This window comes from Myripristis murdjan, chromosome 22 (assembly GCF_902150065.1).
Source record: "Myripristis murdjan chromosome 22, fMyrMur1.1, whole genome shotgun sequence".
In the NCBI taxonomy this organism is placed as follows: domain Eukaryota; kingdom Metazoa; phylum Chordata; class Actinopteri; order Holocentriformes; family Holocentridae; genus Myripristis; species Myripristis murdjan.
The window spans coordinates 25,086,632-25,098,295 of NC_044001.1; the positions used below are offsets into that span (position 1 = coordinate 25,086,632).

An 11,664-nucleotide genomic window follows, 5' to 3' on the forward strand; every position below is an offset into this window, starting at 1 on the left:
GCTTTTTTTTTTTTTTTAATACCCTCCTTTTACATTTTAAATAGATTTTAAAACATATTTGACTCATGAAATTTTAAAACTCAGAAATCACAATTGGCAAGAAGTGTCCCATTACTTAGACGCTTTTCTCCAGTTAGTTAGTAGGTCCTGAAGGGTTTTGTTTGTTTGTTTTCCCTTCATTATATTTGTTGTCCATTGCAATTTATTTTTATACTACTGTTATACTTAAGTACATTTGCAGAATCTGTTCTAAAGAAAAATGTAGGTAACATGTATACTTCATTGATTTAACCTGACCTTATTCAAATAAAAGAGGGGGGAATAAATAAATAAATAAATAAATAAATAAATAAATAAATAAATAAATAAATAAATATCGCCGCGCACATTTAAGGCGTCATCACTCCGCGTTCAGACCCAAGATGGCTGCTGTGTTTGCGTTTTTAGCCTGTTAGTTGTGAAAAACTTGTTTGTTTAGGTCACTAAAAGACTTTATTTTGTAAACGGGAAAGTCGCTTGTGGCAGCAACTTTTTATCTACTTTTTTTTTTAGGCGTGATAAGAATTTGTTTGTTAGTTGAATAAAACGTTTTAATTGACAATGAAGTCGGACGTGGAGGAGTTGATGCCGAGGCTGCTGCCGGTGGAGACAGCAGGCGACGCGCAGGAGCTGGACCTGAGCGGCACGCCGAGAAACCCGCAGGAGTACCTGCGACAGGTCCAGTAAGTTCAGCTCATGCTCCGGGTGTGTTGGTCATGGTGAGCCGGTCAGACGTGCTCTGGTCGGCCTGCTGGTGGCGTGTCTGAGCACAAACTGTGTGTACTGTGGCAGGTTGGAGGCGGCGCTGTGTCCGGAGGTGGTGGTGGCGCAGATCGACCCCAAGAAACTGAAGAAGAAGAAGCAAACCGTCAATGTTTCTGTGAGTGCACACGAGCTCTGTACACACTACTGTAACGTGAGGACTGTGTGTGTGTGTGTGTGTGTGTGTGTGTGTGTGTCTCAGTAAGAGGGAGGAAAGACTTACAAAACCCTTTAAAACCAGGAGAAGACAACACTTCTGCAATATCACCACATTATGATATCCAGAATCTCAGCTATCGTGTTATATATCACAGTATTGGTATGTAACTGTATCATATTGTCCAGTCCTACTAAATGTATATAGGGTGATAGTAAGTCAAGAACATTATGCTGAGGCTCTTGTGTCTGCTGTGTGTCAGGTGGCGGGTTGCCCGGCCGCTCCGGTGGGTCTCTCCCCCAGCCTAAAGTGGCAGCAGCAACAAGTCAGCAGCTTCTCAGACGTCAGACAGGTAAAACACAACCACTTCTCCACCCGCGCATTCACCTGCACCGAGCCAGGCGTGACGCATGTTCTGTGTTGTGCTTTCAGAGCATCACCAAGCACAGGAGACACTGGAGCAGTCAGACTCTGGATGACAACGTGTTGATGGTGAGAAGATTCACCTCATTTCACTGTCTGTGAATCTGGTTGCCTTTATGACAAGTAACCGTGTGTGTGTGTTGTGTTTCCCACAGCCACAGCTAACAGACGAGGAGGGCTGGAAGAAGTTTTGCTTAGGGGAGAAGGTGTGTCTGGGTGCTTCGTCCTGCAACACAGACGCAGACTCAGAGCCAGCACTGGACTACTGTAAAGTACGTGGGCAAGGGTTTAAGGTTTAAGAGTGTTTGAACTGTGTACCTGTATTTAGATAGTATTGATACTATTTAGATACTTATATTAGTACTTTTGGACTTCCAGTCATATTCTTGTGGCTGAAATTCTGTTTCTTTTAAAATCAATGTTGCCAGTGTCAATATCACTGTTTTGAGAAGAGTATTTTAGACAGGTAAAGTCATGCAATCTGATAAATTTTACATCATTACGTTTTTCTTTACACTTTCACTCCATTAGTAGGTGGCTAGCAGCAGCCCAGCTGTAGTGGATGCCGGAGTATTCAGTCAGCTTTGGTCTGGTTGAATAAGCATGCAGCCACCTCAGTGTTATTGATATGATGTTATCAATATGTGTGTGTCCAGGTGGGGTTCCCTCCTTTCCTCAGCATCATCAGCAGACTCAACCAGGTGAACAATTTCACACACTTTTCTCTAGTTTGTCCTTTCCAGTTGTTTTCTCTCCCTCTCATCTCTCTCTCTCTCTCTGGGTCTCCAGGCCACAGTGTCGGTGGTGTTGGAGATTCTCATCACCTGGTTTGAGGAGCGAGACTTTGTGCCTCAACTGGTGAGTTTGATTAGTTAGTTAGCAGTTGCATGCCAGATGTTTGTTTTCCGTAACTCTACTGGTGCTGGTAAAAAGTGCCGCCTATCATTTTGCTGACAAACGCTTATGACTAAAACAGTTTGTTCAAGCAGTGAAGTTGTTTCCTCTATGTGTGTGTGTGTGTGTGTGTGTGTGTGTGTGTGTGTGCATGTGTGAAACAGGGCCAGTGGCTGTATGCACTGTTGGCGTGTCTGGAGAAGCCTCTGTTGCCTGAAGCCCACTCCCTCATCAGACAGCTGGCCAGGAGATGTGCCCAGCTCCGCAGCACTATGGTATTCAGTAAATTCAGCTGCTGTCAATGAACTAGCTATAGACTCCATCACCACGGGCAGTTCATAAATCACTCGTAGTGAAATGGAGATTTGCTTTTGAGAAAGTTTCATGTTATTTTTTTAAATATCTGTCAGTATTTGTTGTGGTGTGTTGTCAGTCCTGACAGTGTCCATCTGTCCCTGATGCCACAGGAAAGCCAGGAGGATGAGAGACTGCCTGCCCTCAACCTGCTCATCTGCCTCGTTGCCCGGTAACTACCATTCAGTCCACATTATGTTGTAGTGGTTAGGCCAAAATAACCATAAAAGCTGTCACATTTAATTTATACAGAAAGTTCACAAACTTCATCATGTTCATTTTTAAAACATAAGTACTTTCATAATGCCAGTTATCAGGGAGAGTACAATGTTGTTGTTTGTTGTTCCCACCATGACTGATACCAGTTTCAGTATCAGTGTTTGAAAGAATGTGAAAACAAATGCATCTTCAGTTTCAGACAGGCTTTTCTAAAGATTTTTTTTTAAAACAAAGAAAATTATAGTTTTGTTCTCTTGCTGAATTGACAGTTGTATTAATATGCACCACTATAAAAAATACATACACTACTCACAAAAAGTTAGGGATATTCGGCTTTCGGGTGAAATTTCAGGATGAACCTAAAATGCATTCTAACCTTTACAGGTGAACTTAATGTGACCTTCTGTAAACTTTTGAATGCACATGTCCAACTGTTCAATGTTTCAGTACTTTTTGCACAAGTTGCTGTTCTCTAACAAGGAGTTTAATGGCAAAATTCACATCAGGTGTTTGATGCTCCAGCTCATTGAGGTCGTATCATTAGGGAACGGCTGCTGGAGACTGGGGTACCTCAGATGGAGTGGCCTGCACTTTCTCAGACCTGAATCCCATAGAAAACCTATGGGATCAGCTGAGTCGCCGTGTAGAGGCTCGGAGCTCTGTACCCAGAACCTCAATGTCCTGAGGGCCGCCCTTCAAGAAGAGTGGGATGCCATGCCTCAGCAGACAATAAGTCGACTTGTGAACAGCATGAGACGTCGTTGTCAAGCTGTAATTGATGCTCAAGGGCACATGACAAGTTATTGACACTGACATTTTTTGTTGTGGTATATCCACCACTGTTGTTGGCTTTTGTTTCAAGAAATTGTTCGAGATGAGGAAATCACCAGTGTATGCTTCTACTTAAATGCCCTACTTTCATGATATAATATCACTGTAGCGTGAACTTTTTACATTTTACATAAATGTCACCCAAAAGCCAAATATCCCTAACTTTTTGTGAGTAGTATATAATGCCAAATATCAGCAGTAAAAACTACTTTTGGACGGATACAGGGTGGCTTTTTAAAGCTGATAACACCTGAGCAGACATTCTGTTGACGTGTCAGTCTGTCCTTATCATATTTATCATGTCAAGCACAAATGGAGCTAAAGCTTTCAGTTTCTGGAAATAGCAGCTGATGGAACGAGTTAAAAGGTTGATGGAAAAAATATTTCAATCACTTGTCAATCAGGTTCTTCACAGCCACTGAGCCGCTGTGCACATAACTACTGTATTCACATGAAAGAATGCCGACGGTGTCACATTTGCTCTGCAGGTACTTTGAGCAGAATGACCTGGCAGACCAGGAGTGACACTGATCTCTTGAAGAAATCAAAGAAGAATCAGAGAATATGAAGCATGAGGACCGGCCGCAGAAATCTGTGTATGGGAATCAGGTTCAGATGCTCACTGGTGTCAAAACTGCTCTACAGAGAAGTGGGACGATCGAACCCAAATCAGTGGAGAGGAATAAGTTGGTGTTCTCAGCACTGTACACATTATGGAGGGTGTTCTGCCCAGGTTGGGAGGAAAGCCGGTCATGGCACAGAGGGAACAGGGTTATCATGTTCCCTCATTTGTTATCAACATCAGTTATTTTTCCCACATCATTGAAGTCATGAGATACAACCAACTGGATGGCAGCCGGCACTGTATTTGATGCACGTTTGTAATATCCATTTGTTTTTACTGGGAACTTTTTATTTTTACTAGTTTGTTCCTGGGTTTAAAGGAGCTACAAAATTTCAAACGTATCTATTAAATAAAGATTTTCTAAAATAACGGAGGCCTGTACATTTTGTTGGTCAACAAGTGTTTATAAAGCTGTGACAGATGTTTATAGTTAGATGTACAAGTGTCTGTCAGAAAAACAGATTTCAAGTATAGCTGACAGTACTGTCACTGAACTTTTAAAAACATTTCAATATTTCCTAGTCTCACGCAGTTCGGAATTAAATATTTTGCACAAGTTGAGCTTTTCTTTCCGTGCATAATTCCTCATGGCAGTCTACTTATTTGAACTAGCCACAAAGAGTGGCACTATTTTCTATACAATGAGTCTTCATTTATAGTTTACAGTGTGTCCGTTTACCCCATAACTGCAGACACAAAGGAGCTGTGATTCAAAGTCACCTCCTACCAATGTCAATGCCTAACAACTCAACAAATACATGTGTGAACACCTTGAAGGAACTGTCTCTATGTTGAGTTCAGTCTCACAAAAAAAACACAAGGAAACTGTTTTTATTATTTCCTCACCTTTTATTTGTAGTAGTCTTCACTTGTAGAAAATAAAAAAATGTATTTTCATGACATACACTGACTCAAATGAACTGATAGGAAGGCCTTTACATTGTTCAAATAGTGAACATATTTAAGGGAATTTCTGGTGTCATCACATTGACTTGAGAAAAAAAAAGAAAGAAAAAAGACAACTACCTCAACGACCACTTTCACCAAAGCCACCAACCAGCCCTTAATATGACTGGGACAAAAACAAGGGGTGAAAGCAAAACAAAAAACTCCAACCCCTACACTCCTGCTGTCAATGCTCCACTAAGTATTTTGTAAAAACCAAATGTTTGGAGGGAGATAAAACATTCGGATTTAAAATGATGAGACTAAAATGAAGCAGTAACACTCAAATCCTAAACTGGCACTGGAAAAAAAAAAGTCCACTTCTTTGTTTCAAACCTCCTGTCTAAATCTAGGTCGAGTTAAAGACAACCTTAGATTCCCATGTTTTGTTTTGTTTTTTTAAAAAAAACAAATCCATCTGTCTAGTGTACTTTTTAAACATCTTCATATAGATTTCCACATGAGAAAACATTTTCCTATGTTAAAACAACTGAATGAGCCTTGGCATGGAAAACATATTTTAAGGGGAAGGGCTAGTTTAAAAAGATTTGTTATCTCATGTGTCGTTAAGTAAAGAAGTGGAGGTTTATTTTTCTGTGGTTCTCAGCTCAGCTACAGGGACGCACACTGGGAACCAAATTAGCGTCTCTTGTCCTTCCTGTCTCTATCCTTATGCTCCCTATCGCTCCGAGATGACCTCCCCCTTCCTTCCTCGCTCCTCCGCTTCCTCTTCTCTTTGGAGCCCTTGGAGTCCCTTCCTCCGCCGCTGCTCCCTCCTCTCTTACGGTGACTCCTCTCGCCTCCTTTTTTCCTCTCGCTGTTCCTGTCCGATGGCCGCCTCCTGCGCTTGCCGTTGTCCCGGCTGCGACTCCGGCTGCTGCTGTTGGACGAGGACGACGAGGAGGAGGATGACGAAGAAGAGGAGCGGCTTGATCCAGATGATGAGGAGGAGCTTCCACTGGAAGAGGAGCCAGAGGAGGAAGAGGAGGAGCTGTTGCTACGACTGCGGCCTTTCCTCTGCTCTTTATCCTTCTTCCTCCCTCTCCCCACATTCCCCTCCTCCCCTTCTTTTGGAGTGGGGACAGTGCTGGGCGTTTCTTGGGGTTCTGGTTGAAGCTTTTGGGGTGCTGGGCCCCCTGCTTTGCCTTGGTCCCCCTGCTTCTCCACCTCTGCATCGTAGGGCAGCTCAGGGCCAGGAGCGCTCTGCTCCAGCCCGGGCAGGGTCAGGGGGGTTTGTAACTGTGGGGTTGGAGAGGCCTCCTGGGTCTCAGAGGACTCCACCTCTGGTTTGCCCAGGAGGGGGCTGGTCTGGGGCTGGTGGCTGGCGTTGGGTGCATTGTGGCTGGGCACAGCTGGCTCAGAGGACTGGGTCTTTTCCTTTTGGAGGTCTGTGGATTCTTCGACTCTCTCCGTCTCTCCTTCAACCTTCTCCTCCTGCTCTAGCCCTCCCTCCATCTCCACGTCCCCTGATCCTGGACTCACCTGCTTTTCCCCCTTCTCCACCCCTTCATCTCTGCCCTTAACCTCCTCCTCTCCCTCCTTCCTATCCTCACCGCCCTCCTCACTAACCTCCATTGCCTCCTCCTCTTCCTCCCCTGCCTTCTTCACCCGCTCCTTCTCCCCTTCTTCCTCCCTCTCCTCTCCCTCATCCTTCTTTTTCTCCCCCACCCTTTCCCTCTCCTCCTCCTCGTCTTCCTCCTCCTCGTCTTCCTCTATCTCTGCATCACCCCGATTACCTGTCACCTTGACTACTACCTGGCCTGCTGGCTTACCCTCCGCCGACTGGTCCGTCTTCATTGCCATGGCATCTGGGTCGCGATTTGGCTGTCGCCGGGGTCGGGACTCCATCTTGCTGAGGTGCTCGGCAAACGCCTCACACCTCTCCTCAAACACAGCTATACAGAAACACACAGACATAATAAGTATTAATAAACACATTTCATAAAGCTATTCATACATTTTCCCCAAAATCCTTGCAAGGAGGATATGATCCAGAAAAGAGAAACAAAGAAAAACCAATAGATATGAAGCAAAAAACAAGATTCATTAAATAAGAATGGGCCGTGTGAATCCACAAAAGGACAGCCCTGCTCACCATTTAGTTTCTTTGTGGAGTCATCAAGGAGTTTCTGTGTGGCAGAGCACATCTTCCCAGGTAGGTAGAAGATATGAGGCTTGGTCTTAGTGCGGATGTATTTCACCAGACGATTATTGTGGCTCGTCCACTCCTCTTGCTGTGGATGGAGGGAAGATTAAAAAACAAGAAACATACATTTGTGAAATGTGCTTTATCCCAAAGAACATATTAAAATCAAATGACATCTGTTTTTAGTGTCATGTTGACTCTCTCCAGTGCCCTTAAGTTTTATTTTTTCTTACCAGCTGAGCTAGCTCTACTTTCTGTTCCAGTAGTCTCAGCTCAGTCTGTTTAGCCCTCCTCTCTTCAAACAGCTCTCTTCTCTCGCTCTCCACCTTCTTTCTCTCTGCCTCAGCCTGAGACTCCAGCTTCTGCTCGATCTCACAACGTCGCTTTTGCTAAGGGGAGAAAGAGAGAGGAGAAGAAAATGAGTTTGCATGGAGCTGCAGTAGCCCAGCATTCAACTGCCAGGTATCTCACTTACACTCGCTGTCAGCAGGTGTGTTTCAATTAGCATGTTTCTGATTTGTAAACTGTATGAAAAATACTTGTGTTGGTACAATTTCTCCAGTATCACAAAAGGTAAAATATATAGCAACAGGAAAGCAATTGTTCTATAGGGGTGTACCACCATGGCCGTGATGAAGAACTGCTTAACTAACTAGTGGAGCAGAACAGTGGTACTCTATTAAAATGATCAGCCAAGAAATCCTATATCTGTTAGCTTCCAGTCAGTCAAATGTGCTCTGTGATGGACTGTAATCACAGGTGATATCCTTCACTATACAAATGGTTAAAGTGTAGTTAGTCTGGTGTGCAGAGTCATGGGAGATTTAACACGGTGTGATTTGTGTGCCTCCTCACACTCTCTGAAGAAACATTGGACTCCTGTTTGAATTTCTGCAGGGTCCCCATCAGCAGGCCAAACATACGCCGATTCCTGAAAGACACAAACACACACAAATTATTGCAATTACCAGCAGTGTTTTGCGTAATACTATGCATTTGCTTTATTCTTTTTTTGTGTGTCAATTTTCCTGTATTCTATCATTACTACTTGTGGCTACAGCAACACAGTTTTGTCCCAAGGATCACAACCATTTAAAACATATGTTGACTCAAAAATACCAACTCTTAACACAAATCTCTATCCATCAAGCTGACCCACCTCTGTTTGCCCTTCTCATCCATGGTCTGGTCTTGAATGAGGTCTCGGCGTGTTCGCTCCTTGGAGGTAGCTACTACAGACGACTGCAACGCCGGCTGAGGAGAGCAGCCACATAAAAGACCATGTGTTAGCAATGCGTTTCCACCTGGCATCAATATGTCATACCTGCATTTTGTCAGCATGTTATTATGCAAGACAGCTTTTACATGTGATTGTAAACCATCTCTGGTTTAAAACAGGAGGATTATATCTTGTTTTCACAGGCTGCTCACATGGGGCGCCCAAAAGGTTTCTGCACAATCATCCACCAACATTTATACAACATTAACCATACACTCATCCCTTTCTTCCTACCTTTTTGACATCGTCATCATCCTCGGCGTCGCTGTCGTGACGCGAGTCTCTCCTGGCCCTCTGGTCCCCAGCCAGCCTTCACACACACAAAATAACAAAGATTAAAACACCAACACATACACAAACATCTTCACTGTAGACAGTAAATGACCAATGCAAACATCCAAAATGGTTGTACTATCACAGTCATTAGGGTAGACATGCTAACTGTGGCCTCATACCAGCCAGAAAGCCAAAAATCAAAGTGACTCAGTTACAGGCTTCCATCTGTTTACTGCATAAACACGAGGGAGTCAGGTCAGCCTACCACCACACAATGGAACAAACTCCTAATACATTACCTTGGTTTTCAGCCAAATAGGTTTATATTTTAAAGAAGACTGAAGTGAAATCTCACCTTAGCAGGGCGCCTTCGATGTCCCTCTGCTTAGCAGGGGGGCCGCCGCTTCCCATGTCTGAGAGACCACGCCTATAACAGGACGCAAGAGCAAACCTCAAATTTAATATCAACAACTTTCATTTGACAACTAGCACACTACTCAGTACTCAAGCATGAAGGTCCAAGCCCAAACACTTTATCAGTTGCCTACTATTTGAAACTGAACTGTGTTTAGCAAGCATACAATAAAAAAGGGGTAGGATGATAAGCTGACCTTCTGATTCGATACTGTCACGATACTTGGGTGCAGATTCGATATGTATTGTGATTCGGTATTATACTTTATTGCAATTTTTGTTTTATGGATTATCTTCTAGTTTGTGGATGTAAAGTTTCATGAAGCTGTAACTATCTCAAAGGTCACAATGAGCTCATTGAATCCACAAGAGTCTCAGCTTTCCAATCAAAGCCAACTGATGCAACTCCAAGACTGTTTAGGCTCCAGTCTGCACAAACACACCATTTTACAACAGGCCACAAGAACACATGTGGACTGCAGGGTTTGTGGCCCAAACTGCATGGGATTAGCATGAGGTGGGCATGTCTGCAAAGGGGAGAGCCATGGCTGCCCAGAGAACCCATTTTCATTTAGAGATCTGGAGGTCAAAGGTCAGGGGACCCCCTATGAAGGGGCCATGCAAGTTTTTCCCTCACCAAAACTTATCTTAAATTTAGAGAGATATTTTGTCCCTTTTCAGACAATCTAGAATGACATACTTGGTACCAACGAAATCCTTTGTCTAGTTTCATGATACCAATATCTTTAGTAAATCGATTAAGCAATAAAAAGTATTTATAAAATATTTTAAAAATAATCACTATACTTATGTGAATCATTTTTCCCCACCCCGACAATAAACCCAAGGCCAATGACAATCCAAAACTGCACTTAACATATTTTTTTCTAGTAGCACAATCTTTCAGTCATAGAAGTATGAATTACTAGTCACATTTTCTCCTTTCACTAAATTACATGGATGTATACAATAATGGCTGCTGAGTGGATTATATCTATATGGGCCATATATGAGATATGTGCTTGTGACTCGATGCAACAGCACAGCTTGATAGTGATAGTCACCATAACCACCATATATGTATCAACAGGAAAATAACAGAACATGAGTGCATTTCTTTGAAATTAATCACTACACGTTTTTCCACAGCAACCATTTTGACATGTGCAGCAGATAAACACAGGTGTTACTGATGACATTATTTAAGGATCTGTTTCAACTGAGGTCTGAACTAGAGTCCTGGTGTTGTTCATGCTGGCTCACTGGAAAGACTGAAGTCTGTAGATTGAGTTTAAAATCAACTATAAATTTTACTGGAGAAATGTGGACATACACAATTCATCGCAGGGAGAGCTTCATAATGAAGGTTTTGATAAAGTGAGTTATAGCTTTGACACTGACAAGAAAACAAATATATAGCAGCAGTGGAAAAAAGTATTCCAAAAAACAGGTACAATTACAATTCTAATGATATTATCATCTAAATTGTGAGAGGCAGCTGAAAATGTAATCTAAATACAGTTTCCCAAGAATGGAGTCTTATCACACATCAGGTAAACGAGGTCAGCCTGGCTGCTGGGGGGGTGGGGGCTTACCTGAGCAGGTTGATCCCTCTGCCTCTACCTCCTCCGGGGCCTGCCATGGGGCCGCTGAGCCGGCGCAGTTGGCCCGGTCTGTGCAAACAACAGAGAGAGAGAGATGCACTATAGCTTATTGGAGACAACACACAGCTATAAACACTAAAACAACACAGGAACGCCAGCTCTACATAACATTATATAAACACACCGTTCGCGTTCGGTGCTAAATTTAGCCCGTAGCTGTGTCCCATTTCACATCAGGCCTGACGCTAAGCTAGCTAGCATTGCTTACACAGCTCGATAACTGAGAAAATCACTTGAGTTGTGGTTGTTGGTTATAAACTCTTATTCATATATGCCGAGTAAGGTCAAGCACACGGACTAAGTTTGGCTAATTTTGCTAAGAGGACATCCAGCTCCATGAGCCCATGCCGATGTTGATTGGCTAACTAGCTAGTTAGCTAACAGCGTGTTAGCACGCTAGTTAGCGTTAGCATTAGCGTTTCTTCAGAAATACAGCAGAGGCCACATTAAACTTCACAAGGCTCGTGCAGCGCGTTACCTCGACTCATTGGGGTCTCGTCCAGTTAGTTTGCGGATATTATCGTCCACATGCTTTAGGCTCTCTTTGGCTTTTTCGAGCTGGTCTTGCAAGCTCCGCACCGCCACCGCCATCTTGGCTCTGAGTGAGCGTAAACCTGGAACGTCAAAGTGACAGAG

The 11,664-nt window shown here is 43.4% G+C and overlaps 2 protein-coding genes across 2 annotated transcripts; one reads left to right on the top strand and one right to left on the bottom strand.

The window, feature by feature from the left end:
* Positions 1–395: 395 nt before the first annotated feature.
* On the top strand, positions 396–4,673 carry gemin2 (gem (nuclear organelle) associated protein 2). Its single transcript, XM_030044451.1, has 10 exons — positions 396–722; positions 832–919; positions 1,221–1,310; positions 1,391–1,450; positions 1,537–1,653; positions 2,038–2,082; positions 2,171–2,239; positions 2,440–2,550; positions 2,743–2,801; positions 4,168–4,673. The coding sequence occupies exons 1-10, from the start codon at positions 601–603 to the stop codon at positions 4,202–4,204; spliced, it is 798 nt and encodes a 265-aa protein (XP_029900311.1). The 5' UTR covers positions 396–600; the 3' UTR covers positions 4,205–4,673.
* An 881-nt stretch (positions 4,674–5,554) lies between these two features.
* pnn (pinin, desmosome associated protein) lies at positions 5,555–11,664 on the bottom strand. Its single transcript, XM_030044450.1, has 9 exons — positions 11,507–11,664; positions 10,960–11,037; positions 9,306–9,377; positions 8,909–8,984; positions 8,555–8,649; positions 8,251–8,326; positions 7,629–7,784; positions 7,345–7,483; positions 5,555–7,144 (listed from the first exon to the last, which is right to left on the bottom strand). The coding sequence occupies exons 1-9, from the start codon at positions 11,617–11,619 to the stop codon at positions 5,889–5,891; spliced, it is 2,061 nt and encodes a 686-aa protein (XP_029900310.1). The 5' UTR covers positions 11,620–11,664; the 3' UTR covers positions 5,555–5,888.

Coding starts and splice junctions, on each gene's coding strand:
- gemin2 (XM_030044451.1), top strand. CDS start 601: ATGAAGTCGGACGTGGAGGAGTTGATGCCGAGGCTGCTGCCGGTGGAG. Junction 723..831: donor GAGTACCTGCGACAGGTCCA/GTAAGTTCAGCT, acceptor GTACTGTGGCAG/GTTGGAGGCGGCGCTGTGTC. Junction 1,451..1,536: donor TGGATGACAACGTGTTGATG/GTGAGAAGATTC, acceptor TGTTTCCCACAG/CCACAGCTAACAGACGAGGA.
- pnn (XM_030044450.1), bottom strand. CDS start 11,619: ATGGCGGTGGCGGTGCGGAGCTTGCAAGACCAGCTCGAAAAAGCCAAA. Junction 8,650..8,908: donor ATGATGACGATGTCAAAAAG/GTAGGAAGAAAG, acceptor TGCTCTCCTCAG/CCGGCGTTGCAGTCGTCTGT. Junction 7,145..7,344: donor CTCCACAAAGAAACTAAATG/GTGAGCAGGGCT, acceptor GTTTCTGTATAG/CTGTGTTTGAGGAGAGGTGT.